At 56.1% G+C, this 17,072-nt stretch overlaps 2 protein-coding genes across 3 annotated transcripts in view; one reads left to right on the forward strand and one right to left on the reverse strand.

Moving 5' to 3' along the window:
• The window catches only part of HK1 (hexokinase 1), an 89,380-nt gene extending 87,670 nt beyond the window's left edge, over positions 1–1,710 (forward strand). The window contains exon 18 of the mRNA XM_027062165.2: positions 10–1,710. Within this exon, the coding sequence (XP_026917966.1) occupies positions 10–154 (145 nt within the window). The 3' untranslated portion in view covers positions 155–1,710. The remainder of the gene's footprint in view (positions 1–9) is intronic.
• Positions 752–16,833, reverse strand: TACR2 (tachykinin receptor 2). 2 transcript variants are annotated; one of them, XR_008292350.1, is made up of 6 exons: positions 15,932–16,833; positions 10,982–11,176; positions 7,550–7,703; positions 5,981–6,177; positions 4,481–4,652; positions 2,830–2,963 (listed from the first exon to the last, which is right to left on the reverse strand). XR_008292350.1 is itself a non-coding variant. In XM_015063374.3 (5 exons), exons 1-5 carry the CDS (start codon positions 16,321–16,323, stop codon positions 2,747–2,749), a joined length of 1,155 nt encoding a protein of 384 aa, XP_014918860.3. In that variant the 5' UTR covers positions 16,324–16,833; the 3' UTR covers positions 752–2,746. The 2 variants fall into 2 exon arrangements, 1 of the variants encoding a protein (XP_014918860.3); XM_015063374.3 differs by lacking the exon at positions 4,481–4,652 and having other exon boundaries at positions 752–2,963.
• Positions 16,834–17,072: the final 239 nt, after the last annotated feature.

Here is a 17,072-nt window from a genome sequence, read left to right on the forward strand (position 1 = left end):
CTCTTCCAGCTTCTCGAGAATCATGCACCAAACCGTGCAGGAACTGTCACCGAACTGCAACGTGTCCTTCCTCCTGTCCGAAGACGGCAGTGGCAAGGGGGCTGCCCTCATCACGGCCGTGGGCGTCCGGCTCCGGGAAGAATCGAGCAGCTAAGAGTACCGGCCCCCGGCCTGCTGTCCTTCCAGCGCTCCTCTCTTCAGGCGGCGACCCCCTGTCCCTCCCAGCGAGCTGTGCCGGGAGACCCCGGCGCCAGGGCCGGCCTCGCCGCAGCGGGGAGGGAGACCCAAGCCAACTAATGGCGCATAGCGTAGGGTACAAAATAGAGCGCGTGCTGTCGATAATCTCTCCCTACTCCGGCCCCTCCTCGTCTGCCCCCGCCACTCTGCATGATCCGATTTCTACCCGGTCGTACGCTCCCCGTGTGTGAAGTTTAGTGGCGTCCGTTTCCAGTTTCTGCATTCGTCCTACAGAGTTATTTATTGGCCCAAGGTGAAAAGTCGCACCATCTGGCAGGCCTCCTGGGCCTCCGCAGCCCGTCCTTGGGGACACATCCCCTGTGTGAAACGTATTATCACCAGCAGACACTGCCGGGACTCCCTCCCCGGGGGAACCTTAGCTGCTTCCTCCCGTCCCAGCGCCCACTGCTGTCTGGCGTCCCGAGGTTGCCCTCAAGACGTGTCAGTGCCACTGAATCGTGTGTCCGTGGAACTGGTCAGAGCCATGCCGTGACAGTCTTGCATTCTGTCTGTCTTGTTGCGGGGGGGGGGGGGGGGGGGGGAGGTGGGCAGTTCTGCGGGAAAATGTCTCGTCTCCATTTGGGCAAAAGGAACCAAACCGACAAACAGTGCCCCCATTGGAATTTCCCATTGCTTTTGTGAGCCATGTTGTATGACCTAGTAAACTTTGTACCAATTCAAAGACCCGAGTGATGCTTGATGGCTGGAGAGCGGGGAGGACACGGGGTGGGGGAGGCGGTGAACACCAAGCCCTGGGGATTCTGGGTCGGGGGAACAGTGACGTGAAGATCATGTTCTTCAGCCCCCAGCCTTCTTCTGGGACAACCACCTCTACTCTTTGCAAGGGTGACAGAACTAGCCTCTCCCCTTGTTTTCCAGCACCTGCCTGGCCACCTCCTGCCCCAGCCCAGGGTCCCACCCCCGCCCGCACCTTTAAGAAGGTAGAGTGATGGAAAGCCTCTGTCCCCCAGGGCCTTCCAGAGGCTGTTTGGCTTTAATGAGAGGACAGTGCAACTCTGGTCTCCCTACTGCCATCCCCAGGGAGACCCCGCCCTTGGTCACCCTCTGCCAAGAGAACAGACGACGTAGGCCCCCTGTTCCAGCGCAGATGAAGTCTCGCAGCAGGCCCGGGCTAGCAGGTTGCCCGCGTTGTCCTCCTCTCCCACTTTTAACGAATCCCTTCTCCAGGAAGCTGATCCTCCTCTGACCCTTCCATCCCTACCCGACCTCAACCTTGAGGTTGCTGTTCTACCCCCACGGCTCATCAACGGATCCCACATCGGTCCGCACCTGGTGATCGAGGTGCCACGTGATTCTCCCAAGCCACGACTCCAGCCCTACGTGGCTTCCTCCAGGACTAACTGCATGTTCCCTTGGCATGTCAAGAGCGGAGTCCCTTTATTTGGTGCTGCCAGTCCCTATGGCACAGTGATCTTTATGGGCAACACAGCATTAAACTCTCTTGCATTTACAGCGTTATGTGGTTCTTCCGGAGGGGCGGGGGGTGTGCAGGGTGAGTTGGCAAGTGGGGAGAAGGATGTCCTTGGGGTGGACTGGGCTGGGCCTGGAGCTCTCTGGGAGTCGAGACGGTCGGCGTTCTCTGCCCGTCACCTTCTTGTTGCTGGAGCGAGGGTGAAGGCTGGTGCCCACTTCCTGGAGGCATTCGTGTGAAATCACCGGCTTGGTGTTGATAAAAATCATGGTGACTGTTTATGAAGCATTTAACATGTGTTTGGCATGCTAGTTCACGGTGACTGGTCTGAGGCAACGCAGCTGAGGCTCCTTTTGACTCAACCACCACCTCCACTGAGCTGGATCTGCGTTCAGATGCTGAAGCAGAGAAGCCCCCGGTCGGATCCACTCACAGCCTTTGCAAAATAAGAAGCTTCCTCCCTGTGTCCGTAGCCTGATCATAAATCAGTGGGTGCTGCACACGGGTGTTCAGTTTGGTTTAACCAATATTTATAAAAACGTGAGCCAAACTGTACATACAAGTCTGGAAGCCCCACAAGTTTGGATTTCTGGCGTGTCTCGAGAGATTTAGAAGGTCTGGCAACCGTGGGCCCCCATTACCACACGGCGACATTTGTCCGGAGCTGATCGGCAGCTGTCCCCTTGGCCCTCCAGCTGCCACGGTACCCGGAACTCCCTGTTACCCCAACGCTGGAAGTCGGTTGCCTTTTATCACAGTTGCCGTGTTTCTTTTATACCGGATCCAGTTCACTCATTAAGTTGTGTGCTCCAGGAAGACTTCGGGGCGTGTGGCACCTGGATCAGACCAGCGTTAGCTCACACGGTCTTCTTTGACTCTTCCTGGCTGCCGTGAGCACGGTCAGGGGTGACTGGGCCCTCTCAAGAGTTAGCACCCACTGCAGAGGTCCTGGCCCCATCTTGTCTTTCCGCGGATGTGCTGAAGGCTGGGGCGTGGGTCAGACTTTCAGATCTGGACCTCTCAACTGGCTACTTCTCAAAGGGTGCGAAGCCTGACCCAGCAGCCAGGCACAAGGCTTCAGGGTTCAGTAGGCAGCCCGTCTTGGGGGCCCCCGGCCGGCCCGTTGGTAGCCTCGGAGGGGGCTGTGTCCCCAGCCATGAAAAAAGTCTCTTTAGTGTGACACCTGTTGACCTTCACAGAGAGGGATGGAGTGTGAGTCAGCTCAATCTTATCCTCCTCAGTCGCCGTGACCCATGGGCAGCAACGGAAAGCAAGCCGGAATCCAGAGCGAAACCTGAGAGACAGAGGGTCACGTGGAGCAGAGGGTTGAGGGGACAGTTACAGGAATTGCCCTGCGGCTGTCCCCCGCGGGAATTTTGTGCTCTCCTAATTGCCTATCATGGTTCACTATCTCTTGGGAGACACACTCCTCAGCGGATTTGATTTTTGGAAACATCCAGAAGTAATCTGGAGCTAAGTCTAGTGACCGAAGTGGGTGACGAAGCCAAATCAGACCATTTGTTATTACAGACAAAAAAAACCCAGATACGATTTAAAGAAACAACAGAGTTTTTTTGTTTGATTTGTTAATTGGCCCCTAAAGGAGTTTTCTAGAGGAGTCTTAAAAAATCTGGGCTTTGGCAGTGTTGAGTGCAGTAAAGACACTCTCCCAAGGGGGCTGCTTTGAAAGAAAATCCCAGTTTGGGTATATTTGCTTAAAAAAGAATTCTCCCCATGACCACACTAAAATCTAAATTAGAAGGGGAAGCAGACGGGGCGCCTGGGTGCCTCAGTCTGTTAAGCGACCGACTTCAGCCCGGGTCATGATCTCACTAGTTCCGTAGTTCAAGCCCCGCATCAGCCTCTGTGCTGACAGCTCGGAGCCCGGAGCCTGCTTCAGATTCTGTGTCTCCCTCTCTCTCTGCCCCTCCCCAGCTCGTGCTCTGTCTCTATATCACTCAAAAATAATAAAAATATTTAAAAAAAAAAAAGAAAAAGAAGGGGGAGCAGACAATGGAGGAAATGGGCTGGCAGAGAACACTGGCCTGTCAGGAGCAGAAATCAGTGAGACCCTGGGTGATAGCCCAGGAGACACAGGGTTCCATGTTCCAGAAGAGCAGGCCTGACTTTGGTTCCTCACCTTGTAGCTCTATAAGATTCCATGGGGCGGGGGGCCCAATAAATGTCTCTATTGTGGGAGCTTCTCGGCCTCTGCCCCTTCCGCCCACACCCAGCATGTCCCACCCGGAGCTCCCCCTCCTCCCCTCCCACCCCTGCCCCCGTGGCCGTCCTTCCCGCTGCTCATGCCCAGAACCCGGAGCCGTCCGTCCTTGCCTTCTCTCACGTGCCGCCTCCCCTCCATCATTCTGTTGGCTCTACCTTAGTAACATCCAGACTCTGACTACTTGTCACCCCAGTCTGAAACCCCCATCTCTCACCTGGATCCCTGCAACAGCCTCCCCATCCCCTGCTGCTCTGCCCGCCCTGCAGTCGTCCCGTTCCAACGCGCTGCCAGGTCGATTCTTTTAAAAGGCAAGTCAGAGTACGCGTCTCTCCAACTCAGCTCCGCTGGGCTCCTCTCGGCAGAGTAGCGGCCCAAGTCCTTATCTCCACCGCAGGACCTTGCCTTGGCTGTTCCCTCGTTCGGAGTCCTTCCCCAGACAGCACCTCCTGCCGTCCCTTCCCCAGCTCTGGTTTTCCTCTTTCCCCTAGAACTTCCCACCTGATACACTGTGTGACTCATGGACTCATTACGCTTGCTTATTGTCTGTCTCCCCACTAGCATGTCAGCGTCTCGAGGGAAGGAATCACCTGCTTTCGCTCACCGGTGTGTCCCAGGTGCCTGGAACAGTGCGGGCACATGTAGCCACTTGTGAGCGTATTGTGAATGAATGAAGGCTGCTGCCAGGAGCACTGGTCCTGCTCTAGAGCTAGTGTCGCCAACTACTAAAGATTCTGAGGTTATTTCAGAAATGCGTAGAGCCTGGGGAGTTGTTCAGACTCTCAGGGACTGTCACTGGGTAACAGGGGAGTGACCAATGCACAGACACGCGGTGCTGGGGGCCCCTCCCTGATGTGACAGTCCCTGTCTCCAAGCTCTTCTATAAGCTGCCTCAAGGGAAATGTATGGTGTGGTGTTAAGGTTACAGGCCTTGGAGATACATGCAATCCTGGCTCTGTTGCTTTGTGTATACAGTTCAGGAGTCTTCTTTTCTGAGGCTCCATTTCCTCATCTGTAAAATGGGGATAACACCTCCCTTCCTCCTATTATCTACTTTTTACCTCTCCGTGGACAGTGGAGGGTTTTGTCACCCATTAAACACTAAAAACCCAGAATTTTCTCACTTCCTTCCGGCCCGCCCCAGGCACGTGGGATATCTGAGCAACAAAGACCCTGATGGCATCACGAGTGACCTGGACACATGGGCAGCGGGTGGTAAAAGGCATGAACACAGAGGCCCAACCTTGCCCGACGTCACTGTCTGGTTTGGACCAGGCCTCCCTGTCCACCTCTCATCTCCTCTTACCTGACCCTCCCTCAGGGTTTCCTGAGCCTGATGAGCCCACTCTGCAGCAGGGCTCCTGGGTGCTGGGTTCCTACCTGGGCCACCGCCTTCCACCTCCCCTAGGGCCCCAGAGCAAACACCAGCCCCTCCGTGGGCCTCCAATTCCCCAGACGTACAGGGCTGGGAGCACCAGGTGTGTCTGAGGGAGGAGTAAGAACTTGGTGCCTTCCTCCCCGGCTGACTGCCAAGGTCACTCCTCCTGCCCCTTGAGGGCAGGAAATGCACTGTAACCTTCCCAGGGAGCAGCCTGCTCTCTCCCCAGTCCTGGCCCTGGGGCCCCGACTGAGCTCTTCCTACTGTGGGGTTGGTGCTGCTCACCTGGCCCAAGGAAAGTTCTTGGTTCTTCCTCATTGCAGAAAGCTCTTAAAAATGTCAGGACAGAATAAGTCCCCACCTCCTTTACCCGGCTCCTTCCTCCCTCTCTGCCTTTTGGCCTCTCTCTGACCCTACTCCCTCCCTCTCTGTCCCTTCTCTCTTCTCCTCGTCCCAAATGTAGGCTCAGAAGACAGAGCAGGAGCAGACCAATGGTAAGAACTAGGGCCTGGGCAATGGGGCGAGGCTTTGGCGAGGAGGTGGGGCTCAAGCCAGGCCCAGACCCGAGCGAGGATTGAGCGGTGGGCTCACTGCAGGGATGGCAACCTCCTGTGGGGGCGAGGGGTGCAGGCTCAAGCTGTGCAGGGATGCCCAGAGGCGACCAGGCCAGGCCGTGGGTCCCTGAGGGCCGAGGAGAGGGCCAAGGGCTCACCTGTGGTTGAGGCAGCAGTAGATGATGGGATTGTACATGGTGGAGCTCATGGCCAGCCAGAAGAGCGCCAGGTAGACCTGCTGGATGAACTTGTGGTAGTAGATGTCCTCCTGGAAGCTGCCCAGGATGAAGTAGAAGTGGTAGGGCAGCCAGCAGACGGCAAAGGTCACCACCACCAGCCCCATGGTCTTCACAAACTGGGCCGGGAGAGGCTCAGGTCACTCCTCAGCCTGGAAGCCCCCTGCCCCCCCAACCCTCCAAGGGTGGCGGCAGGGCACCCCTCAGGCCAGTTTGGGAAGCCCTAGAGTCCCCTGGAGCACACGCCGACTTGACTCCAGGGCCCTGCACCTTGGGGCTCTTGTTCAGGCCCGCCCCTCTGCCCACACTGCTGTCCTCGAGTCCTTGAGGGCCAGCTCAGTGGCCACCTCCTCTAGCAGGTGTCCCGACCCCTGACTCAGAGCAGCTCCCCTCCCTGGACAGTGGGTGAGCTCTAGCTCCTAACCCCATCCTTGGGGGCTCCCCTCTGCCAGCTAGGGGTTCCCAGGTGCCCCTCTCCCTGGGATCTGTGTCTGCCACAGCCCTTCTATCCATAGGTAGTGAGACTCTAGTCGGGGACCCCAGCCTCTGCCCGGGGGCCTGCTCCCTGACCTTTCTCCCTTCCCGGCCTGGTCTCTGCAGGCCCTCCTGAGTGTGGGCCAGTACCCCGAGGGAATGGAGGGGAAGTGGAGGCCAGCTCTTCATGAGGAGGGACATTCAGATGGTGTCCCATATCCCATCACCTCCCTGAATTGCCCTGTGAAAAATGCCTAGTAGCAGACAAGAAACCTCAAACACATGAGATTTTGACCTGATACATGATGGGATTAACCATTACCTCCCCCTGGATGCCTAACAGGAAGGGGCCACAGCAAAGATCAGCTTTGACTGGGAGAGACGGGAGAAGGTCTGAATCACAGACTCCTTGGGGGGCCCTGAATGGCAGGAGGAGGGGGCACGCCGGTACTTGGGTCGGAAATGGAATGCAGACTGGATACAGCTGGACTCCAACCCCGTCTCCAAGAGCTCCGAGGTCTCCAGTTCCAACATTTGAGAATTCTCCTGTGATTCTATACGGGAGCCTCCTGTGTTTTTGTGGGGCTTCTTAAATTCAACATTACGATTTCGCAAAACGTCTGAGATTTCTGAGAATCTATTATTCTAAGATTCTTGGGAGTATCTGAAATTCCGTGGGGTTTTAGGATTCTCCGGTTCTCGTGACAGTCTGGGAAGTTCCTTTAACTTCGTATTTGGCCAAAGGCCAAAGGCAAGCTGTCCTCCCGGGAAGAACTAACTCAGGCTCTGTTCAGGGACTGGGGACCGGGCAAGTTAGGGTGGATCCTGTTCTCACCCGCACGCCCCCCCCCCCCCCCCCCAAGGGGCGGGCTGCGAGCCCGGAAGGGTGAGGCCCCGAGGCGGGGCCCAGACAGGAGCTTTGAGACCTTCTGGGGGCCGGACATAGGGGGGCGGGGGAGCGGAACAGAGTGAGGGCAGAGGCACCGCCCCCCGCCGAGCACCGCCCCCGGCGCCCACCTTCTTCTTGGCCTGCAGGTGGCGCAGGCTGGCGCCGTGCGTCTGGTGCCTGGGGACCTCGCGTCTCCAGAGCGTGAGGCCGATGACACTGTAGGCGAAGAGCATCACCACGAGAGGCAGCACGTAGATGAGGGCGATCACCACGAGGTGGTACCTGGAGGGAGAGCCAAAGGCCTGGGCACGGGACGGCCCGGGGGCGACTTCGGCATCCGTCAGCGCTCAGTCCCCCCCGACCCCGCGAGCGTCCCTAAGCCAACTCCGGGCTAGCCACCCTGGACCCCCTCCCAAGCCTTGATTTAACTTAAAAAAATTTTTAAAGGCAACACGGGCTAGCATTTATGCCCAAAGAGGGCTTCCCTTGCTGCAAAAGAGACACCAGCGTTTTCTCGCCTGCGTCCCTCCAGGTGACAGATGAATACTACCAAAAAAGGAAATAGTTAGGAATGAAAAAGTTAACCAAATAATACATTTGTTTAACATTTAAAATGCCATTAAGCACAAAGGAGGAAGTAAAATCACTCATTGCATCCTCACCACGGTAATAATTTGGGACAATTTTCTTCCAGAATCCTGTGTATATATGACATGTGTATGTGCACCTGAATTAGATAGATTATATATATAGTCTGTATCTGCATCTGTCTGTCTGGAGACGTAGATTTTCTGGAGTTGACATGCTTCCACCCTGCACCGGAATCCTTATCAGGGAACAGGGCAGCGACAACAGAGTCACTACACGACATTGGTCATCTCTCCCTGCCCATCAGCATTGGGTTGGGAACATGGCTCATGCCAGCAGACCTTCTCTCGCACCATCTTCGAGCAAGTGGCCCCGAATGCCACTGATGTTTCCTCATCTAGCCCCCGTGGAGAGCAAGCCGGGCTGTGTTGAGCCGTGTCTCTTCCTTTTGGAAAGATGGTGTGAAGGAGATGTGTGCTGGCCACGCCAGTGTCTGAGTGACGCTGCAGGTCGTCTCCAACAGGGCCTGGGTGGGGGCACCTCGTGAAAGGGCCTGAGACCCATGGCCTTGCCACGTGACCTTTTTCTTCGAGGGCTGAAGTGTTCCCAAGGCCCCCACCCCCCGTGACCTGTGCACCGGCCGGTTTCGAGAGGTGCTGCCACCGAGAGGGAGGGGAGTGGGTGGCTCCAGCAAATGTCTTCCCTAAAGCCTTTTAGAATTCTGCTTGCTTGCTCTTGGGGACTGCTAGACCCCGGGCTCCTCAGCTAGTCCTGCTGTGGAGCAAGTAAGGGCAGGGAGGAGCAGTGAGGTCACAGAGTGTTTGAGCTAGATAGACCTTGGGGATCAGCAGGGCCACCTGCCTCGGTGTCTGGAGGGAAATGGAGCCCCAGAGAGGCGCAGAAAGTCTGTGACACATGAAACAGCTCTACAGATTTAATCACTACCAAAAAACAATTTCCCTATCACTGAAGGTCAGCTCTGCGAAGCCAGAACTGAGTTCTTGGTCAGCCTCTAACTTTAAGGGTGACCTCAGGCAATTCTGCTCTCTCCCTTAGTCTCAGTTTCTCCATTTGTAATGCCTAAGGTCCTTCCCAAGTATGAGGGATATCACTCTGTTGCCTTTCCTTGGGACAGGGTTCAGGATAGGAATTCACCCTGGGCTAGGTTCCTACACAGAGGGGAGCACCAAGGGGATGTGGGGGTCATCTGGGGCCTGCCCCAGATCAGGAATGTGTCCTTTCATTGCCTGGATTTGTGTGTTTTGATTTTAGGGATCTATGCGCATTTTCCTGGAGGGGGCATCTGTAATTTCACCAGATTCCGATAGACCCAGGATGGGCGCCTGTGAGGGTGGAGCCCTCAAGTGTCCCCACCCAAGAACAAAGACTACATTCTCACACAGAAGACCAGGCTTTGCCCAAATCCTCACGGAATTCTAAGTAACACCGAAGTAGCCTTCCTGTTTTTTCTTGGCGCCTGAATCAGGGTTGGAACTCACCATCCCCAGAGAGCTGGTGCTGGGTGCCCTTAGTTATTATTCCTGGTCCCCTCTCCGGGCCCCCTCTTAGGCAGAAAGGCGTGTGTTAAGGCGGAGAAACACTGCCTCCCAGTGGTCAGTCACAAAATATTCTGCTCTCCACCCTTCCCTGAGCCTTCGGTACGGGGACCTTGCCCTTGGGGGCAGGGCAGGGGTCGGGGAGCGGAATAGAGTAAGGGCAGAGGCCGCCCTCAAAACTCGTCAGTCCCCGGGAACAGGCTTCTCAGGCTTCTTGCCTAGCACTGACGACCACAGCGAGGCCCGCTTCAGGCTGGTGCTTGGGGCAGATGGAAACCGTGCAGGGGCGGGCGATGGGGGAGGGGTGTTAAAGGAGGCGGAGGGTGGGGGCTGTGTTGCCATGGTGACCTGGCAGCCCTCCGCCAAAGCCTCCGCATCCTCCTGCTTGGGGCAGCTGGGCCTCTGTTGGACTAAATCTGCCACCTCCACGTTTGTTTTCATGTGTCCCCTGCTTCAACTACTATATAGCGGGTGCCAGTTCCGTGCCACGTGCGGCGCTAACGGCGTCATATACATTTTCTCGCGCATGCTCACAGCAACTTTCCAACGAGTTACCGCCTACGAGAGGAGCCAAAGGGTCAGAAAGGTCAAGTGACTATGAGCGACAGGGCAGGACTCTGCCCCAACTACTGACTTGCAAAACCTCAGCAAATTCTCTATCCTCTGCTAAGCCCGCCAGGCCACGCATGGGGGTGGGGGGGGGTTCCACGCGGTGAGAACTGGGCACACTGAGGCCCAGCAAGGGAAAAGACTTACCCAGGGTCACACAATGGCTGGCCCGTGCCTGCGTTCTTCTTCCTAGTCCCCCCCACCCGTGGTGCCCACTCAGCGTGAGGCAGGCACCAGACATCCCCCGGAAAACATCCCCGGCTCGGTCACCTGCCCTTTCTTTCTGCCTCAGTACCCTGAGCATTCGCGGTGGCCTCCCCCAAACACACACCTGTGCGCGCACACACTTCCGCACACACGCGCGGACGTCAGTGGGAGCCGCGTGCCCACACACCCGGTGTCCCACGCACATGTGCCCACGGGCATGTCCTCATTTGAGGATACATGTGTCCTTGTCTAAGTAGCCGTGTGGGGAGGCAGTGGTGAGCTCTCAGGCAGGACCGCCTGGGTTTAAACCCTCGCTTCACCACCTGCTGGCTGTGGGACCTTGGGCCTATTACTTAGTTTTTAGGGCTTCAGCGTCCTCATTTGAAACCTGGGAATAATACTACATGCGTCCCCGGTAGTGTTAGGGGAGTGAAGTGGCTTCATGTATGTCAAGCCCAACACGTGGTACGTGCTAAATGAAACTGTTAGCACAGACAGGTACTCACGTAATCCCAAGCGCTCACAGACACCTGCACCCACACGTGCACACACACACACACACACACACACACACTATGGTCCCCACGGCCCAGGCCTTACAAAAGGAGCATCTTGCCGCCATTGTCTTCGGGCCAGACCACCGCACACTTGGTGGCGCCCTGGTCTGTGGTGATGGTGGAGTAGAAGCACTGGGGGAAGGCGAGGGCCAGGGCCAGCAGCCAGATGCCTGCAATAACCGCTCTGGTGCCGCGGGCTGAGAGCCGCGGCTGGAAGGGGTGGACGATGGCCACGTACCTGTGAGCAGAGTGCTGTGTGAGTGGCGGGCACCCCTCCCCGCCTCCAGAGCCCCATTTCCCACGCCGTGCTGGGCCCCTGCAGAGAGCCACCTGGGCTGGTGACTCTCCCACAGCCACACAGCACGCCAGTGCCCTAAAACCCCAGGCCAGGCCTCACCTCATCGCCTCCCTGGGGGCGGACTTACTCTCAAATGGCCACCAGAGAGCGGTGTGGCCACACCGGAAGTCCACTCAAAACATTTGCCAAAAGCTGCCGGGCCCCTTGGCCCTATGCTGTCCCTCTTCTGGTCAGAAACCTTAGCGGAACCCGACAGTCTCCCAGACACAGCCCAAACCAGCCCTGCCTGTCGGCTTTCTGCAGGGGTGGAAATGCCCTATGTATAAACTGTCCCGTTCAGTAGCCATAACCACACATGGCCATGAACACTGGAAGTGTGGCTAATATGACTGAGGAACAGAGTTTTAAGTTTTAACTAATTCAAATGTAAATAGGCACATGGTTAGGTTACCAGACACAGCAGGCCCAAACCTTTAAACTCGGCATTCAAGGCCCTCTGCACATGGCCAACGCACTTACTTTCTCACCTCCTGTGCCACTGCTTCCCGCACCTTCCCTGGCTCATTCTGGTCAAGGAACAGCCCTGCCTGTGTGACCCTCTGTAGGGGGCATTTCTTCCCCCTCAGCCTGAAATTTCTCCTTCCACTCTGGATTCACTAAAGTCCAAGTGAAAGGTCACCTCTTCCAAGAAGTCGGCCAGAAACAGGCTTGTCTTCTCAGCTCCTGCCTCTCTCTGGGGAACCTCTGAGGATTTGAGCTGCTGTTTGGCCTGAGTATCTCAGGCAGGGGTTGTTCTCTCCATTTTCTGCACCAGGAGACTGAGGCTTGCAGAAGGGGAAGAACCAGCTGGAAGAGGCAGCACTGGCCCTGAACCAAGTCATGCAGTTCCCCTCTGCTCCCGGGACCTCTGAAGCCGCTGTGGGAATGTCCTGGAGCCTGGTGGGGCTGAGGCCTCATGGGTCACGGCCCTGACCAAGGAAGGGAGAGCTGGGGTAGCCGCCGGCTTCCAAGGTCAAAGGATCCAAAGAGCACCATCCACCAAAGACACGGGACCCCACACTGCTTCTCTTATGCTGTGCCCTGTGACTGGGGGCTTTGGTTGCCGCCTCACAAGAGGGAGGGTGTGGGGCGAGATGGGGGGGGCCCTCCTCGGAATACAGTTTTTATGTGAATAAATTACACAGGATTACAAAGACAATCAGTTATACTGGAATACAGTTAGCAAAATATAAAATAGATTTGGGGCACAGCAATATGCACGCTTCTTTATCAACCCACTAAACAAGATCTAGCAGCAGGTCTGGAACCGATGATAAATTTGTTAATATTTATTTATTTTTGAGAGCACGAGTAGGGGAGGGGCAGAGAGTGGTGGGGACAGAGGATCTGAAACCAGCTCTGAGCTGACAACAGCAAGCCTTACACAGGACTAGAACTCATGAACTATGAGATCATGACCTGAGCCAAAGTCAGACGCTCGACTGACTGAGCCACCCAGGTGCACCACCCCCACCCCTGCTGTCATGGTAACTATTTAAAAAAATTTTTAAAACATTTATTTATTATTGAGAGATAGAGAGAGACAGAGCATGAGTGGGGGAGGGACAGAGAGAGAGGGAGACACAGAATCCGAAGCAGGCTCCAGGCTCTGAGCTGTCAGCACGGAGCCCGACGCGGGGCTCGAACTCACAAACCACGAGATCATGACCTGAGTTGAAGTAGGACGCTTAACTGACGGAGCCACCCAGGCGCCCCCGTGGTAATTTTTAAGTAGTGACGGCTGTAGTCGATGCTTGGAGATCTCTGCACAACAGAGGTATCTGTGATTTCTGTCGGTGACGTGGCCCCAGGCACTGCTGGAATCCCAGCAAAATGTGGTTTGTTGCCTCCATTTGGAACAGTGATTTTTCATCCCCACAGAAGCTGATGACCCCTGGGACTTCTGTGACGGTCTGTGGTCACAAGTTACGCACATCTGGATTGGATGATTGTCGACCCCTCCTTCCTCTGTCTGAGACACTGACCTTCTCCCTTTACTGTGGCCGGGCCCTGGGCCAGCTCTACCCCAAGATGGCCTGGATCTGGGCTGAGTGCCTCAGCAGGACGAGAGGAGTGGCATTTCCTCAGGGGCCTCCTCCCCACAGATGAGGCAGGTGACCAGCGGGCCAACTGGGGGGCTGGGGTTCCCTTGCTGTTGTGGCAGGTGGGGTGGGAAAGAGGAGAGCTTTTTCTCTTTCCCTGTTAGTTGAGGGGCAGCTCTGGGGCTTTGATCTAAATGTGGACCCTGACTTCATCACCTTCCAGCCGTAGGGGCTCAAACCACCCTCTTCTGTAAAGTGAGCTGACAGTCATTTGAGCCCCTGTGGTTGTCTTGGGAAGGGAATTAGATGCTTGAGAAGTGCCTGCAGGCAGCAGGGGTTTAGGACTTGAAAGGGCCATTATTCCTATGTATTTGTGTCCTTTAAAAGCACCAGAGGTGACTTTGGTCCTGGATGACCCCTGGGCCATCCTCTCTGGGGTTAATCTGAACCCGGAGACAAGGTCTGGACCATAGGATGACCTTGCCCTAAGCAGGGAAGTTGACATCCGCGTGTTCTAGGCACCCGGGGAGTGCTGACTCCGTGCCCCCTGAGCTTTTCTACCCTGTCTCGGTGAGGACGGTCTTTCCTGGGGCCCCTCACGCACACCAGGCACCACCCTGCCACGGGCCTTTGCTGCCGCTGTGTCCTCTCCCTGGATTGATCTTTCCCCAGCGCTCACAGGGCTCTCTCTCTCACCTCCTTCCATCCTGGCTCCAAACCCACCCCACAGTGGGGCCGACCCCACACCCTGTATAGCGCTCCATCCTGCCCCCACCCCGACACACAGCCCGGCACCTGGGGTCCCCTCGCCTCTCCCTGGTATTTTTCCACAGCCCTCATGACCTCAAAATACAACGTACAATTTATTCATGTGTGTATTATTTAAATTCTCACCAGGGCAGCCATGTTTATCTGTTTTTTGCCCCAATGGTCAGAACAGTATCTGTACGTAGTCGGCCTTGAACATATGAATGAATGAAGAAACGAATGGACGGGGCTTCGCTGTTAACACCCCGGACTGAGTTACCATCCTCTCTCACCTGGATTATTATTCACCAGCCTCTTGCCTGGTCTCCAGACTCCCCCCCTCCCCACCTTGAAATGCAAGTTCCATGAGGCCTGATTTCAAGGACTATTTTTCCTTCTGGTGTATATTCCCCAATGCCTGAAACAGAGGGAGCACTCGAGTATTTGTTGAGTGAATGAGGGAGCACTCGAGTATTTGTTGAGTGAAGGAGAAGAACATGTTAGTGGACTTGCAGAGACATCCAGGGGTACTGAGGTGCTTTTGGCGGGGGCAGGGGGTGTGGCCAGATGAGGAGGGACACGCCCCTTCCTGAGAGCTGAGCCTGCTGGGTTCTGGGCCGCTGGCCCTGACCCTGACTTGCTGGCGATCCTGCTTGTCTCTGGCCTCTGTTGGCCTGGGTACAAAATCAGAAGCGTGGCCTAGACGAATGGTTTTCGAACTTTTCTTTTCATTTTTAATTAGTAGAAATACATTCCTCAAATGAAATCTTTAGGGAAACTCCATAGAAAAACAGCCCAGAGCAGACAAGAGCCAGCTGCTGTGTGTCACTGGGCAGATGCCTGGAGATGGAGACTGGGGGTGGGGGGAGGGGCAGTGGTGGGGGACAGCGGGGCTCATGCCCCTTCAAACCATCCTGACAAGGGATCTGTGTCTCTGAGGGTCCCAGGCCTGCCCCTCCTGGACATACACCTGCCGTCTTTCTGTGTCCCTTTTTGTTTGCTATCTGTCCCAACCATTCTTCCCCAGGGTCACACAGTCCCCTTCTGAGGCCAAACTGTGCCCTGCCTGCCCCAACTAGCTTCAGAAGGACTGCATTTGGCTCCACTGATCACTCCTCCACCCTCCCGGCCTTCAGCAGAAGGCCACAGCCTGCGGCACCCTGAGAATAGGATTGGGAAAGTAATTGGACCCATTGTAATTGTATGGTAACTGCATGCAATATTAAATCCTCCCCAGTATAATCTATCTAGGAATAGGAAAACAGTAAAAGCCATGTCCTTGTAGTAAAAGAAAGACGCCAAAAGAGATCAACTCCAGAGAAGAATACTCTAGAAGTTCCCTAAACACGGCCCTTCTCTCCCGACAGCCTTGAACAACCATCCAGTGCCAAATTCTTCCTTGGGTCTAACCTTAACTTTGCCTGCTTTGGTTCCATGCTCTTTTGTCTCCCACATGCATGCTTTTATTTATTTTATTTATTCATTTTTACTAAAAAAATTTTTTTCAAGGTTTATTCATCTTTTAGACCCAGAGAGAGACAGAGTGTGAGCAGGGGAGGGGCAGAGAGAGAGAGAGAGACACAGAATCCAAAGCAGGTTCCAGGCTCCGAGCTGTCAGCACAGAGCCCTGACTCGGGGCTCGAACCCATGAACCGTGAGATCATGACCTGAGCCGAAGTCAGATGCTTAACTGACTGAGCCACCCAGGCGCCCCAGATGCACACTTTAAGATCGTGATTGAGTTGGGAGGCAATTCCCTGAGTTCTACTGCTAACTTGCTGTGTGACTACGGACAAGTCACTGGCCCTGTCTGAGCCCCGACAAAGTGAGACAGCTTCCCCTGGCCTCCCCGCCAGCCCCCTCTTGCCTGTCAGCGGCGATGGCGGTCATGGAGTAGATGCTGACGAACATGGCCGTGATGGGGAAGAGGTTCTGGAAGTGGCAGAAGGCACGGCCGAAGTACCAGATGTTGTGGCTGGCGTAGATGAAATTGAAGGCGGCATTGAAGGCGGCCATGCAGAGGTCAGCCAGGGCCAGGTTGACAATGAAATAATTGGTGACTGTGCGCATCCTCTGGTGGGCCAGGATGATCCAGATGACCGTGGCATTGCCCGTCACGGCCACCAACACCAGGGCCAGGTAGGCGGTGGCCCACAGCGCCAGCTGCCAGCCGGGCATGGAGAAGGCCGTGATGCCCGTGGCGTTGCTCTCAAGGCCGGGCGAGATGTTGGCATCAGTCACAAAATCACAGGCCGCCATGGTGGCCTCTGGGTCTGGGATGAGGGGCCTGACTCCTCGCTCCTCCTGAGCCCTGACGCCCTGCCCAGATATGCTAGAGAAGAAGAGTCCTCTTGGGTGTGTGCATATGTGGGGGACAGAGGCGTAGGTGCAAAGCCAGGCACGTCAGGGGGGACAGGGGGTCACTCCCAAGCCTCGAGCGGAGATGAGGTTAGGCTGAGCAGAGAGCCGGGTCCACAGCCATTCGCATTTCAGACTCCCATGTCCTGGCCAGACTTCTCACATGTCCCATGCAAATCTAGAATCTAAGACACAGTTTCAGAGCAGGAAACATCCTTGTAAATCATCTGGGTCGGATGAGGTGAGCACAGAGCGGCGGCTTTGGCATTCCGCAGGTCAGCTGCCCAGCAGGCTTTGCTCCAGGCTGTGGGGTGCGGGCTGGGCTGGGGTCCGGGACATGCTCACCGTGCTGCCATCTGCCAGCCCCGGAGCCTCTGTCCTCTCTGCCGCTCCCCCAGGCAGGGCGGGCGAGGGCCTTGGCAGAGGTGCGGCTTGCTTACGAGGTGTGACTTTGGCTCCCGCCCCTCGTCCCACCCCCTGCTGGGATGGCCCAGCTTTGTCTCTTGAGAAAAGATTCAGGACCGGCTGCGGGGGGGGGGGGGGGGGGGGGGACAGGGAGGGAACCAGGGGCGGCAGTGCTGGGGGCTGGCACGCAGGCGTGGTCCTGGGGCGGGGGGCTCGTTCACACTTAGCCCAGGCCAGGAGCTACA

Source organism: Acinonyx jubatus, chromosome D2 (genome assembly GCF_027475565.1).
Source record: "Acinonyx jubatus isolate Ajub_Pintada_27869175 chromosome D2, VMU_Ajub_asm_v1.0, whole genome shotgun sequence".
In the NCBI taxonomy this organism is placed as follows: domain Eukaryota; kingdom Metazoa; phylum Chordata; class Mammalia; order Carnivora; family Felidae; genus Acinonyx; species Acinonyx jubatus.